Source organism: Nycticebus coucang, chromosome 7 (genome assembly GCF_027406575.1).
Source record: "Nycticebus coucang isolate mNycCou1 chromosome 7, mNycCou1.pri, whole genome shotgun sequence".
NCBI classification, from domain to species: domain Eukaryota; kingdom Metazoa; phylum Chordata; class Mammalia; order Primates; family Lorisidae; genus Nycticebus; species Nycticebus coucang.
The window spans coordinates 68,713,745-68,731,295 of NC_069786.1; the positions used below are offsets into that span (position 1 = coordinate 68,713,745).

The 17,551-nt window shown below is 39.9% G+C and overlaps 1 protein-coding gene across 3 annotated transcripts in view; it reads left to right on the forward strand.

The window, feature by feature from the left end:
* The window catches only part of ITGA6 (integrin subunit alpha 6), a 79,048-nt gene that overhangs the window by 35,896 nt on the left and 25,601 nt on the right, over window positions 1-17,551 (forward strand). For 2 of the 3 annotated variants that reach the window (XM_053597642.1, XM_053597643.1), the window contains exons 3-11: window positions 826-905; window positions 2,273-2,528; window positions 4,086-4,217; window positions 7,401-7,611; window positions 8,405-8,598; window positions 8,739-8,827; window positions 9,480-9,598; window positions 15,852-15,950; window positions 16,191-16,252. In XM_053597642.1, coding sequence (XP_053453617.1) covers window positions 826-905; window positions 2,273-2,528; window positions 4,086-4,217; window positions 7,401-7,611; window positions 8,405-8,598; window positions 8,739-8,827; window positions 9,480-9,598; window positions 15,852-15,950; window positions 16,191-16,252 — 1,242 coding nt within the window. Of the gene's footprint in view, window positions 1-825; window positions 906-2,272; window positions 2,529-4,085; window positions 4,218-6,179; window positions 6,297-7,400; window positions 7,612-8,404; window positions 8,599-8,738; window positions 8,828-9,479; window positions 9,599-15,851; window positions 15,951-16,190; window positions 16,253-17,551 lie in introns of all 3 variants that reach the window. The other variant, XM_053597644.1, reaches the window with a different exon arrangement.

The window sequence follows — 17,551 nt, forward strand, 5'->3', positions numbered from 1 at the left end:
GGATATTCTGTTTTTTCTTCATCTACCATTTGACTCATCAGTGTTTGTTGACAGAACTTTAATTCCTGCTCTTCTTATAAAGAAATTGGTTTATAGCCAGGCATAGTGGTCCATGACTAGAATCCTAGCATTCTGGGAGACCAAGGTGGGAAGATAGCTTGAGGTCAAGAGTTCAAGACTAGCCTGAGGAAAGGGAGACTCTGCCTCTACTAAAAATGGAAAAACTAGGCCAGACATGGTGGCACATGCTACCATGCCTATAGTCACAGTTACTCCTAGCTATTCAGGAGGCTAAGGCAGAAGGATTGCTTGAGCCCAGGAGTTTGAGGTTGCTATGAGTGAGGCAGAGGTCACCATACTCTAGCCTGGGTGACAGAGCAAGACAGTCTCCAAAAAAAAAGAAAGAAAGAAAAATGGGTCAGGTTCAGTGTCTCACACCTGTGATCCTAGCACTCTGGGAGGCTGAGGTGGGAGCATTGCTTGAACTCAGGGAGAGCAAGAATGAGATCCCCTCTCTTAGTCTTAGAATTTTCAAATACCTTTCTGTTTTCAGGATGTTGGATGTTACAAGAGGTTAAAGGGGATTGTTGGGGGAAAAGGCCATGGTGTAGACCTGTATATTTTAAAATTTTATGAAAGATTTTCACCACAAACCACTTCTCTATTTTCTTAAGATGAGAAATAATTTTCCTAGATTGAATAACTGAATTTACTAAGCAGCTGCGTTCATTCAAGGCAATTTGGAAACAGTTTCTTGTGGTTTTGTGCATCTGTGGTCCATAGCCTGTGCAGTCACCTGAAGTGCTAACTGTGCTGTTTCCACAGCTGACCCTACATCGGAGAGCAAGGAAAACCAGTGGATGGGGGTGACCGTCCAGAGCCAAGGTCCAGGGGGCAAAGTTGTGGTAAGTGTAGAGAAACATATTCATTCCACAATGTTGGAGTGCCAGTGATGGGCCAGTGCCAGGCATACAGGGTAGATGAGACAGAGTTCCTGCCCGCAGGGAATAGATGTTATAACAAACTTACTGCTTTAATGCAGGAATGGGGTGGCGCTTATAGCTCAGTGGGTAGGGTGCCGGCCACATACCCCCAGGCTGGAGGTTCGAACCCAGCCCAGGCCAGCTAAAATCAACAATGATGACTGCAACAACAACAAAAATAAATAAATAAATTTGAAAAAAAAAATGCAGGAATGGATGTCAAGAAGAAACCAAAGCATTATTTTTCTGATAATGCTCTGAAGCAGTTATACAACCTGTTTTTCTTTAGAACTTTCAGATTCAAAAAACTATACACCTTTATTGAGCATCTCTAAAACTTGATGGTCTTAAAATAAAGCAAGACAAAAGTACAGAGTTTTTTGCCCTAAGAACTTTGTAGATAAATTATAAAAAATAAGAGAATGCTCTTAGAAAGTAATACCGGGTAACTTTAAACCCTCTTGTTCTTCTGAGCTTCTTCAAGTAGACGTGGTAGTGAAGAAAAGACAGTTTGTGGGGTGGATTGTGCTGGCTTTGAAGTGCCTTCCAGTTGGAAGATGATCTTTTTTGTCTCTTTTTCAACATCAGGTGCAACTTCTAGTGAAGATTGAGTTTTGATATTTAAGGCATACATTATGGGAAATTGACTTGGATATCATTAATATATTTTCAGTCTTTATTATGTGCTGCGTAGCTATGAATACCCTGTAGAAATTATAGAAATTATTTCTTCTTTGCTGGCAATGTAATTCTCTCTGCCTTTTAAACATAGGCTTATTAAGGGAAATGATCCCAGAGCTCAGAGTGTAAATTAGGACTGATTACAAGGAAATAGTGTGGGGTGAAAGGAAAATGTCTTTGTTTTGGCTGTGTTTGCTTGATCCCTTTGAAAACGTCCATGATTTCTTTGCTCCAGAACATAATTACTCATTTCCACACTGATATGAAGGTTTACACAGCTATGAAATGCCAATTGAATTGAGGAAATTAAGTAAAAAGGTGTTTTCCTTTGTTTATGTGACAGGTAAATTTACAGATAAATTGCCTGTTCATGCAGATTGGCATTCAATATTTGAATTGGAGCATTATTCTCTGAGAATAAGACCAGAGTCCTAGTTTTTGTATATTTGATAATGCTCTCCTTAGTGTCACTTTGGGGAAGATTTGCCTGTTTGGGATCCAATCCCAGAATAAGGACATGTTTCTTCATCCATTCAGAATTAACCTCTTGATTGAAAATTACAAGGTTTATGGACGTGAGTGGGCTCCTTTATTCCATTTGTTTGCAGACATGTGCTCATCGATATGAAAAAAGGCAACATGTTAACACAAAGCAGGAATCCCGAGACATCTTTGGGAGGTGTTACGTCCTGAGCCAGAATCTCAGGATAGAAGATGATATGGATGGGGGAGACTGGAGCTTTTGTGATGGCCGATTGAGAGGCCACGAAAAGTTTGGCTCTTGCCAGCAAGGTGTAGCAGCTACTTTTACTAAAGACTTTCATTACATTGTGTTTGGAGCTCCGGGTACTTATAACTGGAAAGGTATGATGTTTGCATTTATAGAAGTAGAGATTAGAATTTCTATGTCATTTCTGTAATATGCACCATGATTTAGTCCATTTTAAGTTAAAACAAAATGTGTTATAAGGGCTTTATAAAAGTACAGAGGAATATTCTTTGAATGATGTGATTTTGTGAAAACAATTAATGGTGGAAATGTATGTGGTAGTGTTGGGTTTTTTTTTAATCCTCTATCAGTACAGTAATTTAAGTAGTTCATTTTTTTCTATAGGAGTACAATGATTAACATGAGTTGTTTTGCTGTTTCATGTTTGACTCGTGAGGCTAGAAGTTTTAATTAAGTTAGTGATCTGCAAACTGAGTAGGATTGAGTTAACATGGATGTTTTTACATTATACATTATCTCCCAAGGCCGTGTTTTGCAAATAAGGCAGTGGACTTAGAGGAGCAGATGACAAATTGGGGAGTTTTGAGATGATAATTTCAGATAATTTATGAATAACAATTGTTTATTTTTGTTATTTGGGTAAAAGGAGATATTGGGAGGGAGGGACAGAGGAAAACAGCCCCTATTTTTTGACTGACTGAACCCGGTTGGTTCCTGTGATATGATTTCCATTCTCTGAAGAAGTTAAACGTGTAGAAATCATAAAAGACAATTAGCTTGACTCTGATCCATGATGAAGAGAAACACCTCTGGTTTGTAAATAAGATTTCATTTGAGAAATTTATTAAAAGCATAATAACATTTTCACATATCAGGAAAAACTTAGGAAAATGTTCCTTTTTTTCCCCCAAAAATGTCCACGTTTTAATTCCTGTTACAAACGATTCTTGAGAATACCGTTCTCCGCATGCCAGCCATGGAGAAACATCCCAATTCCTCCTTTCACTCATAACAGAGTCTTTCATGTAATAATATTTGTCAGGTTATTTTGACCTAATTGAAATGACATGTTTAATTTATAATAGTTTTATTTGAGCAATAATAGATGTCATACATAGTAAAATAAAACAACACACAATGATTCTATATATTTTAATTCATGGGAAATACATCTACTTTATAAGCCCTCACTGAAAATATTCCCTAAAAAGTCATATAGGGATCTGGGCTAACTAAATGAAATCTTCTCTTTTAAATTCCTAATTGTAAGAATTTTTAAAGGCTGAAATCTTCAAGTTGTTTAAAGAAAAGATCAATGTATTTCACTTTTGCACTTCAGAAAAAAGACAAATTGATTTAGGATCACAGAGACCATAAACCATCGTTAAGACAAGTTCATTTTCAAAAATTTGTTTTCCATCGATTTTGTTAACTTACTGAACGTTTCATTTTCCATCTAGTTTCATGGCATTATGGGAATGCATGGAGCATTATTTTATTTACTCACATTTCTTTAACGTAAAAATTCACACAAACATGTGTCACAGCCTTAAAAGTCGTCTCTCTGTCTTCTGCCTTCCTCCACATTTTCCTTCTGTAGTCAGTGAAGGCATGGAGAATGTTTCTTAGTAATCATTTATTTTATTTTGTTTCATCTTCCTTTTTTTTTATTTACCATTTCATTCCTTTAGGGATTGTTCGCGTAGAACAAAAGAATAACACTTTCTTTGACATGAACATCTTTGAAGATGGGCCTTACGAAGTCGGAGGAGAGACTGAGCATGACGAAAGTCTCGTTCCCGTTCCTGCCAACAGTTACTTAGGTAGGAGCGAGGATAGGAGGCTGCCTCTGCGACCCTTTTCAGATACTTTGTCTGACATTCTCCAGCAGGGCCTACAGGTCCCAGAACCTCTAGGCTGAGAAAAAGCCAGGTGCGGCCAGGCGCCTGTGGCTGCGTCTGCTGGAACTTGATAAGCCTTGCTGACTCTGGAGGTAACCTGCCTGATACCTGCAATCCTTCCCTTCTGACCTGGGCTCCCTCAGAGGGAGAAGAAACCTATTATCACCCAAAATTGACCATCCTTCCTTCCACTTGGAAATCCTGAGCGTATGGTGGCCTCTGTAACCTCAAACAGGCCATTCATGCAGCCATGGAAAAAATGCACAGGTGTTCACAATAAGCTGGGCTGCCTTCCCTCTCCCTTCAACACCTCTGTCTAGAGATCCTCCGAAAGAGCTACATTTAATAAAGTTACTCTTAAGTGGCAGGTCTAGGCCTCCAGGTTCTTCCTCTGAGGTTGCTGTTCTCCAAGGGTTGGCCTTGCTTCTGGATTCGGACCCTCATGTCATAGGTCCCTGGCAGGTGGCATGGGGGCTTCTAGGCTGAGGCTGAGCAGGACTGCTAAGGAGGCTTTGAGGACACTCAGACTATGTCTAAGTGCCAATTCTCTAACTCCTAAGACTTGTTTGTATGACTAATGTGTGTCCTAAGTTATTCATGTGCATTATGCTAATTACACAAAGGCTTTTAAAGGCTTTAATTCTCAGTATGAATTGACATAAAGAATAATTACTGTGTATTTCTTGGGGAAAAAATGTAAAAAATCTTCTAAACCTAAATAGTAACCTATTAAAAAAAACATGGAGAAAAGCCACCCATACGCTAAGATATTACTGAAACAATGGAAAGTGAAAAAGGAAACAACGGGTGTAGATGCACGAGTAATTCTAAACGGTGTGCTATTAAACCTACACCAAGTTGTTCTGATTGTATCAATGTATGAACATACTGTTAATTTAAAAAACCTTTTGAATTTACATACTAAAACTTTGGTATGACGGTATAGAAGAAGGAAGAGAAAAATTATACTTAGTACTTATTAAGCACCTTCTTCAGTACTTTATGTATCTACACCACTATAAAATAACTATTACGTCCCCTTTTTATGTGAGTAAAACCATGACCAGGGAGCTTAATTTTCTAATTTCCAAGATCACACCATTCATAATTCCCCAGGCAAGGAAAGCTATTGTCATGAAAAGGCCATGATGGGAAGCAGCTGGATACATCAGGGGCAGGTCCATGGCCTCACGGACACAGAGTTCTAGAGAGTCGTTCGTAGTCTCAAGTACTGAACATGAAATTTCAAGTTAAAATTCCTTTCAAGATCAATATTATCAACAAACCAACATTTTATTTGAACATAATTTCACAGACAACCTCTTTCTTCAATGGATTACTTAGGAATTATTTATGATGGGAAATATTTCATTTTAATTGCGCTGGCTAAGAAACAAGTACTTTGGCCTTTCAGATAGATGACCTATGAGTTTTATAAACATAGTTGCTGTTAGAATGTATAAAAATATGAAGCGTTGGGGTGGTGCCTGTGGCTCAAGGAATAGGGCACCAGCCCTATATACCGGAGGTGGTGGGTTCAAACCTGGCTCCGGCCAAAAATGCAAAAAAAAAAAAAAAAAGAAGCGTTTTTTTCATAAACAGGTTTGCCACTTTTAGAATGGATTTTCTCAAAAGCAATGCCTGAGAAAGAAATGAAATTTGTATCGTTATATTTTGCTTAGCCGTGCTGTGTGTGACTCTGAATTTCAAAAGATGAGTGGGTTTGGGGAATGATGTGCCTGAGGTCTTGGAAGCTGGCGGAGTGGCAGCTTGCCGGCTACCATGCTGGTTTCCTTGTCCCGCGAGAACACCAGTGGCCGTCCTGCCTCTCACCTAGCGTATTTATTTTTCCTTCCGTGTCTTCTCTCCTATGCATGTGTTCAGGCCTGCTGTTTTTGACCAGCATTTCCTATACAGATCCTGATCAGTTTGTGTATAAAACGCGGCCTCCCAGGGAGCAGCCCGACACAGCCCCTGATGTGATGATGAATAGCTACCTAGGTTTGTGACCTCTGAGCTGACAGATTGTCATGGTCATGGTCATTTAAACATTTTTTTTTGATCCCCACAGAGCATACATTTTTTATTTTCTATTTCATTTCAAGTGACGCACACACACATAAAGCATGCCCTGGGTGAGGCTCTGCTGCTAGATGGTTTTCAGAGCCGGACTCGATTTCATCGCCCTGTTCTGAACTTGTGGCTCATCCTATTTTTCAACCCACTCCACAATTTGAGAACTGTAACAGTAGTGGTGAACCTTTCATAAATAAAACCCATTATAAAGGGTGAGCTTCTATTATTCTGTATCTGCCTCACCTGTATATGGAAAGATTTGCTTAATTTGAATGGTTTTTGATGTGGGCAATTGTATTTGCTTTCCACCAAATCTCAGTATTTGTAATCTGCATTCTACCTGATGCTTTATGATTGGGTGTGCTATTGTTTTCTGCCCTCCAAACAAGTGTGTAACTTATGCCAGCGACAAAATCCTCACCTCTGTTGTTTATGCAAGGTTCTCAAATGTGACGTATCATCAGTCATGGTTTTGTTTGCATGTTTGTGTCTGAGAACTAAGTTGGCCCAAAATAATGAAATGCTGTCTATGGAATATTAATGATATTAGCATTTGCTTTGCCTCATTACCATGGCAATTGAGCATGAACATTTTTCGTGTAAAAATATTGGTCCTTACATGATAGCAGAACCTTCAACATGCACTCAGTATGCTACCAGTCTGGTTGTAGTCTATGTATGATGTGACATTCCCATGATAATTCAGTATCTACCTGGATCACCTTTGACCTAGTTTTAGTATTAAAATGAGGGTTGAATTGATTCTTAAAATGCTCGAATATTTAGCAATTCAATTTATACAAATGCTGCACATCATAGATGCTTTTCTTTAAAAGTCTTAATATCCACTGAAAGCAGTGAAATAGCCCCATACCTTGTCCTTGTGTCCCAGTTCTATAACTCGTAAATATGATGGCTAGTCAAGAGAGAGGGTGAAAAGCCAGAGGACTAGGTAACGATGGAGATACCAACATCCTCTGCTTCCTAAAATACAGGATCGATGTGAAAGGGTGTATTTTGTTTTCCTAGGCTTTTCTCTGGACTCAGGGAAAGGTATCGTTTCTAAAGATGATATCACTTTTGTATCTGGTGCACCAAGAGCCAATCACAGTGGAGCTGTGGTATTACTAAAAAGAGACTTGAAGTCTGCACATCTTCTCCCTGAGCACATATTTGATGGGGAAGGCCTGGCTTCTTCCTTTGGCTATGATGTAGCTGTGGCGGACCTCAACAAAGATGGGTAAGGATGTCTCGGATTGTTTTACACTGCACATGGTTGCTTCTTTGGTTCTCCAGAAACACTGTCCTATCAGATTGGTCACTTTAAAGATTATTTTTACTGCCAGACTTTTGCTATCCTATTGCCATCTTTTGTGGGATGGCAGCCGGTATTCGTTACCCTCCCTAGGGTGTAGGGTTGCATTTTAGGCTTTACTTTTTTTAACTCATGTCTCGGGATCATGAGTTCATGAGAATTAATATATGAAAAAAATTAAAGAATGACTCCCACAAGATTCTCTTCTGTGATTTCCTAAGGGACTGTTGGAGCATCCAGCATGTCCTGTTGAAAGTAGTGATCAGTAACAAAGTCAACCTCTGGCTGCTGGTAGTAGTGGGAAGACTGATTGGGACAGTGAGGTCTTTCCCAGGAGCATCTGCTGCAGTAGGGCTCTAACTTGAGGAAGGGGCTTTGAGTACCCTTGATACTTTTCTTGGATACTTTTCTATAGTGATTATAGGCTACTTTGATTTTTGAAAAAATGTTTTAATTGGAACATAAATTCCATATTATGCTGTCTACCCTGACAACATAACGAGATGGAAATGTGATCTGTTTCCTAAAGGAAAGTATACTAGAAAGAGATGAAACTGGAGAATATGGATATGAAAAATTAAAAACCACTGTAGTGCAAATATGACTTTTTATGATATCTCTTTGAGTTCCTAGTGATTGTGGACTGGTGGTATCCTCCTTAAGCTTGCTGGTGTTTTAGCTGATGGGTCATAGTTCTTTCCCCTCATTATGTTTTTAGGTGGCAAGATATAATTATTGGAGCCCCACAATATTTTGACAGAGGTGGAGAAGTTGGAGGGGCAGTGTATGTCTACATGAACCAGCAAGGCAGGTGGAATAATGTAAAGCCAATTCGTCTTAATGGAACCAAAGATTCTATGTTTGGCATCGCAGTCAAGAATATTGGAGACATTAATCAAGATGGCTATCCAGGTAGGTAATAGTCTGTGAAATGGTTGGAATTTATAGATTATGTGGTTGTTTAAATAATTAGGGCTCATGACATCTTATTTTAAATCACTGTGCTGAAGTATTTTAAAAATGTAAATGTTAACATATGATATTGTCAACAGACATTGCAGTTGGAGCTCCCTATGATGATATGGGAAAGGTTTTCATCTATCATGGATCGGCAAATGGAATAAATACCAAACCAACACAGGTAACCAAATAACCTAGATTTTTGCAACTGGAATCTCAAGCTTTTCACCTTATAATAGGATGTTTAAGTGACCTTCCCTACTAATTTATTTTATTTACAAGTCTACGGTAGTAGAATTGGTTTTTAAAAAATTTTATTACTAAAATATATGAATACAATTGATCTGCTTCTTTTAGTTGTAAATTTTCTTACGTACGTTACAAATCAAAAGTAATCCACAGCAAAAGATTATTCTACCCAGACAGCATAAAGAGATGGAAATGTGATCTATTTTCTTTATTAGCATACCAAATAGAGAAGAAACTGGGCAGAAAAAAAGATGATTGTAATTATAGGGAGAATTTAGGGGAGGTAAAAGGAGGTTTGGTTTGAAATACGCTGATTGACTTAATGTAGTAAATAATCTCATCAAAAATTGGTTCTTTTATAATTTGAGGTAACTACATAAATCAGATGATTTTTATGAAATGTATGAAGTGTTAGATCGTATGTATATGTGTGATTTGTTTATAATTTAATATAGCTTATTTATAAGTGAAGTCTTATACTTCAGTTTAAAAGGAACTTGTGTGTCATTTTCAATGCATAGCCTAGAAATTCATTTTGGTGGCCCAGTGTCCCTTCTGATGTTCTGATACCCTGCTTATTTCAGGTTCTTGAGGGTACGTCACCTTATTTTGGGTATTCAATTGCTGGAAATATGGACCTTGATCGAAATTCTTACCCTGATGTTGCTGTTGGTTCCCTCTCAGATTCAGTAACTGTTTTCAGGTATATATATATATATATATATATAATAAAGACCTATTTTGTAAAATCTTGCTAATTTTGAAGTCATTGATGAAAATATAGGTCCAAATTAGTGAAATTTTTCACTTTATATTTTAGAAACTTTAATTTTGATTAAAAAAATGCATAAAAGTTGACAGTACAAAGAACCTAAAGAAATCCCTTATAATTCTCTGTCTGCTAGTAAACCGTAAGATTTTGATTTATCGTCTCTTATTTTCTGTGATTGTACCTGTATATTTAACAAAATGAGATCATAATTGTGCATATTGTCTTCTAATCTGCTTTTGTCCAGTTATGCGGCATAATCATGCCATTGAGTACTTTTCTAAAGTTGGCTGGACACAGTGGTTCATGCTTATAATCCCAGCACCTTGGGGGAGGCCAAGGCAAGAGGATTGTTGGGGCCAGGAGTTCTAGACCAGTCTGAATTGTAAAGACCTCATCCTTGCAAAAATTTTTTTAAAAAATTAGGCAGACATTACAGTAGCACATACCTATAGATCTGGCTACTCTGGAGGCTGAGGTGGGAGGATTTTACTTGAACCTTGGAGTTTGAGGCTTCAGTGAACTATGATGATACTACTGCACTCCAGCCTACGCAACAGAACAAGACCCTGTATCAAAAAAGAAAAAGTTGGCTCAGCGCCCATAGCTTAGTGAGTAGGGCACCAGCCACATACACTGAGGGTGGAGAGTTCGAGCCTGACCCAGGCCTGCTAAACAACAATGACCACAGCAACCAAAAATAAACAGGCAATGTGGTGGATGCCTGTAGTCCCAGCTACTCGGGAGGCTGAGGCAAGAGAATCACTTAAGCCCAAGAGTTTGAGTTTGCTGTGAGCTGTGACACCACGGCACTCTACCGAGGGCGACATCATGAGATTCTGACTCAAAAAAAAGAAAAAGAAAAAGTTAACAGCTGTCTGTGTAGCATTACATGACTGGTTCATAGCTTATTTAACCACCATGCTATCATTGGACATTTACACTGGTTCCCAATTTTTTTGCCTCCATGATACAAAAAGCTGCCATAAACAGACTTGCTTTTGTTTATGTCCTTGATTATTTCCTTATGATAAACTCCTGGAAATGAAATTGCTGTTTGTGCTTTAAGGCTTTCAATTCAGGTTCACCAGGATGAACTTCAGAAAGGCTGCAATGGGTCCAGTGTGGTGACTCAGGCCAGTAATCTCACGGCCTTGGGAGGCTGAGGCAGGAGGATCACTTGGGCCCAGGAGTCTGGACCAGGCTAGGCAATAGCAAGACCCCATCTCTATGAATTTTTTTTTTTTTAATTAGTGAGGTGTGGTGGTGCATAGCTGTAGTCCCAGCTACTTAGGAGGCAGAGGCGGGAGTATCACTTGAGCCCAGGAATTGCAGGCTGCAGTGAGCTATGGTGCTTTCCAGCCTGAGGGACAGAGTAAGACCCTGTCTCTAAAAGGAAAAAAAATTGAGGGCTGTGCTGGTTTGCCTATCAGCTGTGTTTTAATAACCCCCTTTCCAGTGCTTTCATCACTGCTGAAAATTACCATTACAAAAACAATTTTTTTTTTTAATTTTAAAAGCAGATTCTTGATAAAAGCTAATACAGAAGTGTAAAAGTCCAAATTCCTTATTTTTCCCATCTTCCCTAAAACAACTTTTAGGTTTTGTGTATTTCTGTACTTTAGGGTATCATCAAAGGGCCACACTATGACTGCTATTCTGTTTTGTTTTTTTTTTTGAGACAGAGCCTGGGTAGAGTGCTGTGGCATCACAGCTCACAGCAACCTCCAGCTCCTGCGCTGAAGTGATTCTCTTGCCTCTGCCTCCCAAGTAGCTGGGACTACAGGTGCTCGCGACAATGCCTGGCTATTTTTTGGTTGTGGCCATCATTGTTGTTTGGCAGGCCCAGGCTGGATTCAAACCCACCAGCCCAGGTGTATGTGGCTGGCGCCTTAGCCACTTGAGCCACAGGCACCAAGCCTCTATAGCCTGGTTTTTAGAAGTCCGATCTCTAAGCCAGGCTCCGTGGCTCACACCTGTAATCCTAGCACTCTGGGAGTCAGAGGCAGGTGGATTGCTTGAGCTCAGGAGTTCAAGATCAGCCTGAGCACAGCGAGACCCTGTCTCTACTAAAAAATGAAAAAACAAACAAACAAAAAAACTGAGGTAAAAGGATCGCTTGAGCCCAAGAGTTTGAGTTTGCTATGAGTAATGATGCCACGGCCCTCTACTCAAAAAAGAAGGAGAGAAAGAAAGAGAGAAGTCTGATCTCTGTTGGGTGTCTCTTTTAGTCAGTGCATAATACATCAACCTTAATGTTTTTAATAACAATATTACAAGCATTATAGACATTGAATTAATCCTCAGTTGATGGAAATTTTTGTCTCTAATCTTTACCTATTCAGTCTTTAATCTTTATTATAAATAGTGTGCTATAGTACATTGTCTGTGTCTCTATATGATGGGTTTTTATTTTATTTTCTTTTTTCTTTTTTTGGAGACAGAGTTTGATTTTGTTGTCTCTTGGTGGAGAGGCATGGCATCATAGCTCACAACAACCTCAAACTCTTGGGTTTGAGTGATCCTCTTGCCTTCGCCTCCAGAGTAGCTGGAACTCAGGTGCCCACTACAATGCCTGGCTACTTTTTCTACTTTTAGTACAGACCGGGTCCCACTCTTGCTTAGGCTGTTCTTGAACTCCTGAGCTCAAGCGATCCACCCACCTCAGCCTCAGAGTGCTAGGATTACAAGGCGTGAGCCACTGCACCCGGCAATGATGGGTTTTTGAAAAGACAAATTTCTTAAATAAAATTCTCAGGATATAAGTCAGCATACTTTTGTATTAATACCTAGAACTCTGAGATAAGTAATAAGTTTATGCTCATGTTAACAACCTACCCAAAGGCCTATTTTCAAACAGCCTCACCAACATTGAGTATGATGAATCTTTTTAATTTTTGCCAGTGTGTTAGTGATCTTCTCTTTTACTTTGCATTTCTTTGATTGCTGGCAAGAATAAATCATTTGGTGCTTTTTATTTGAAAGGATTTGGCTTTATAGTAACTTATTTCTTAAAAAATAAAGAACAGTAATGTGCGTTGGAACTCTTAAGTGAAAAAAAGCCCTGTTCTAGATAGTCCTGTATATTATACAATGGAATGAAAGATATTGAAAAAAGATCATTGACAGCTGGGCACCCGTAGCTCAGTGGTTAGGGCGCTGGCCACATGCTCCAGGGCTGGTGGGTTTGAACCTGGCCCAGGCCTGCTAAACAACAACAACAACAACAAAAATAGCTGGGCGTTTTGGCGGGTACCTGTAGTCATAGCTACTAGGGAGGTTGAGACGAGAATCACTTGAGCCCAAGAGTTGAGGTTGCTGTGAGCTATGACGTCACGGCACAATACTGAGGGTGACAAAGTGAGATTCTATCTCAATAAAAACAAAAAAAGAAAAAAGATCATTTTCCAATTAAATAACAAGATTTGTGAAAGCCATCTCATGCAAAAACTGAGAACCATAGGAGAAGTTACAGATGGCAAAAGTAGGAGCTTGGAAAAAACTGAAGAGGAGTATCTTCATATTCATATTCATATATTCATGAGGTCAAAGGACGAACCCAGAGAAAGTTCAATTAACCAAATAAATGAATACATGTGTGTAATCTGGGAGGGAAAGCGCTCAGGAAAATATTGCCATGTCAGTAGCAGGTGGTGTTTTGGGGGATGTCCATCAGTCTCGCAAGCTCTTGGCCACTGGGCCGTGATGCTGGAGAGTGCAGGGCACTGAGGGCTCTCCTGTTGAAAGCATTTGGAGGGGCCTCTCTGGTGGTTCTCAAACACCGCCTGTAAGTGTAAGTTTCTCTCTGCTTGTACAGGTATTAGCCTTAAAATAACTCAACATTTAAAAAAGATAAAAGAATTTATGGTATTCAGGTATTTTAGGAAAGTTTCCATCAAAAAGCAATTCAAAGTTCTCATTCCACTTTGAGGCAGAACCCTCAACTATTAAGGAGACTTGACCTCCTGTACCAAAACCTAGTTACCAAGTTGTCCCCAGGAGATGACCTAGCTTTAGTCAGTTAAACATTTGCCTCTCTGTATGTGCAATTGATATTTTAGTGTCTTTATTTTCCTGTCCTCATAAATAGATTGACTTAGAAGCTGTGTAAACTTGTTTCCCCTTTTCTCATAGATAGGAGGACTAACCCTCTTATTTTAAAATAAGGAAACTGAGGCCCAGGACTTGCTTGAGCTTTTAAGGCTAGATCCTGAGAGACAGGATATGTATACCTAAATCTTCCCAAATTTGGTCCTGGGCATTTCCCCTCGCACCCCCCACCACTAAATCATACTAATACTTTAAAATAATTAGTTAAAGTAAACACCATTTAAACATGAGGTAGCCAAGACAATAAAGCAGAGATTAAAAGACCTTAGGCAGAATGTGTGTTACAATATTTTCTTTTGAAATGTATGTCACATTAAAGCATTAATATGCATGTAAAGCACTCTGATCCATAGCAACTGATTTAAAAATACTTACGTATTTTTGCCCTTGAGATATACTTTCAAAACTTAAGAATGTATTTAGTTCATATCTTAGGAAGTAGCAGCTGTGTAAATATAAAATAAAAATAGAAGGTAAACATTCAGATAAAGGAAAATGGAGATATAGGGACTTTGGCAGCACTGACCTTGGCTTCACCACGAATGGACTTGTGCTCTTTCTAAAAGCCTATCAACAGATGGATTCCAGAAGTTTGAGCTAGCTATTTGGCATTCAGAATGCATTTTCTTATAAAAACACTGTTCTCCAGGATGGTAGGGTTTGCCACAACCCCACCAAAGTCAGCCTAGCTGAATCCTCCTGGTAAAGAAACTATAGACTTCATTCTGGGCTCTGGCGGAGAGCAACGGAGTTAGGAGCTGGAGCAGTTTCTCCCCATTCTAAACCCCTCACGTACTTGTGGCAGAAGTCAGACTGTAGCCCATGGTGGCTCCTTTGGCTGCAGGGAATGGGAGAGAAATACGTAAGGGGAGAGAAAGATGATTTTAGCTGTTCTCAACCTGTGGGTCATGACCCACAGGAACTGTAGTAAAGGGTCACAGCATTAGGAAGGTTGAGAACCACTGTTTTAGATGGTGAGCAGGGATAAGGTGGGGGAGTACAGCTGCTTGAGCATTTAAAGGGTTGGGGTAGGCAGAGAAGAGGTCAGAAAAGGTGAAGAGGTTCACGTTTTTGCTTACAGAGATATTGTGGGATGGGAAAATTGTGTTCAATCTTGGTAGCAGGAGGGCAGAGACTTAAGGTTGGAAGTAGGAGACTCTGAGGGAGGCCAAAGTAGGGCAGATGTGAGGCTCACAAGTTCAGGATTGTCTGTATTGTCAAGTTTACTCATCGAAGACACCCTAAATTGTGAGCATCACAGGTGTTAGGTGTATTTTGGTGTAACTTTTTGGGAGAATATTTTGGCAAGATTACTCACAGTTAAAAATGCACATGTTCTTTGATTCAAATTCTGCCATTAGGAATTTACCCTCCAGATAAACTCAGGAGTGGGTATAGACGTATGAATAGTGATTTGTTGGAGCAGAACAACATGATGTCTGTCTAGCAATCAGGGCTGTCACCATATGGCACACAAAAGCACACAACAATAATGAACACCCCCGAGCAAGACACCGCCACACATTGACACAAGCTATGAACAGCTATGAGACACTGATATTTCAAGGTTATGACACCGTACTGAGTCGTTCGTACAGTGTTGCCAATATGAGCTCATGGTGGTATGTTTGCACACTTAGTTGTCTGACCTGTACAATAACGCTGATGGTCATCCCAGGAAAGGAGTTCCAAAATTGCTTTGAAGGGTGGAGGATGCTGGTGTCAGCGTGTATCTTCCCAAGGGAAGTACTTTGAAGGTGGCTGTTGTGATATTCAGCAATGAGGCATGTAGCACTTTCTCTAGGATGAGTTCCAGAACTCATCTTGATTGTCAGACTTTGTATACTCACAGGTGTGTAAGATTTTAAACTAATACTGTACAATCAGGCTTCATATAAACTTATATCTATCAACGGTTTTCTTCAGCAATGGGGAAGAAAGTCACACGTGCAAGTTATTTTTGGCCTTGATTTTTTACAATCTACTAGGCAGCTAAGGATGCCATTTAGTATGTGGATTAATCTTATGTTCAAGGTAACAAAAGGCTGAGCTTATTTTTTCACTCCTTTGTCTTCAGAGCCCGGCCTGTGATTAACATTCAGAAAACCATCACAGTAACTCCTAAGAGAATTGACCTCCGCCAGAAAACTGTGTGTGGGGCGCCCAGCGGGATATGGTGAGCATTGCTGTGGGTTGGTCAATTCATCCTGGATTCTCACCTCTGCTCTGTGGCAATCCTGTCACCCTGAGGAGCCCCAGGGAGATGCCAGCAGTGTGGGGCGAAGGGAAGAGGAATCTGTCATGTGTCTGTATCACATCTTATTTGCCAGTGTGCACTTGGGGTGATTGGAGAGCTGGGGCTTTTTTCCCCTGTAATAATGCGTCTTCTAAGAAATATGTGTTTGATTTTATACAGCCTCAAGGTTAAAGCCTGTTTTGAATACACTGCCAAACCCGCAGGTTATAATCCTTCAATATGTAAGTACCTTGTCCCTTTAAATAAATATGTTTTCTGTCTGCCAGGTTGAAAGTTCTCCATAAGTCACATAAAAATAAAACTTCGATGGCCAAACGAGGTCCATAAAATTCTTGTTTAAAGAATTAAGGGTATCTTTTGTCTCCCCTTTAGTCAAGAAGCCCCAGCACATCCCAGGAAAAGAGTTGGCCTTTTCTCCTCTCTCAGCACAGTGAGAGAAGGAGAATGCTTCGTTTAGTCTCCATTTGAATTTTCCAGAGCCTCCGTTTTAGGACCGAATGCCTCAGGAAAGTACTTATTTGCTGCCACAACCATTTCCTCTGTTTTTGTCTCTGAAAAATAGTGTGGAGAATTGGTTTTGTGGTTGTGAGGTACTGGATGATAGTTGTGGAGGGGCAACTCTAGGAGCAGAGCCCAGCACAGCACTGTCAGCAGATCCTGCTGCCTGCACGCCTGCTCTGCTCACTCCCGAAGACACCTGGGCCACCCAGCCTGTGTTCCCTAGTGCAGCCCCCGGGGGAGCTTGCAGCCGGGCCCTGAGAGGTCAGAGACTTGGTCTCCGCTCCTGGTTTCAGCTTTGAGGCTGGCTGACCCTGCAGCACAGGGCAAGTCCCTTAACTCCTGAGTTTATGTTCCCATCAGTTAAAAAAAATACATAGATCTAATAGGAATGACTGCATAGGATGAGATCAAATGAGAAAATGTGAAAAGCAGTTTGTCATGCGTGAGATATTACACCACGTCCTTTCTCTGTAATCCAAAAGAGAGTTTTGACAAAAAACTTGACAGTTGCTAACAATAGTGATCCGAGCTAAGGTCTTCTGTGTATGTTTTAGAAGGAGCCAGTCCCCTCGGGTGTGAGCCACCTAACCTGGCTCCAGAGTCAAGTGTGGGGGTGTGGGAATTTAAGGAAAACTTTCCTTCAAAGAGGAGGTAAAAAGAATGAGGAAATTCCCATCCCAGGCCAGGCCATAGTCCCAATCAGGAGTGCCACCAAGAGAATTTGTCAAGGACGGGGACACCCTGTTCTTTCGTGTGTTTGTCAGTCTTTACTGCAACTTGAAGTCGCGAGTTCTCTCCAGTTTTCTTCTTCTTGTTACTTGTTAGGATTATTCTGTATTCTTTATTCAAAAAGTTGTCTCTTTTCATATCCCAGAGTGTAACCTAATTCACATAAACTGTTAATTGAAATCGAAAAAATAACTACGTTAAGGACTAGATTGCACGATAGAATCTCCTCAAACAGATCTTGGCTCTGTTTAGATGAACTGTAATAATCATTTAATTTTATATGGCGTTTT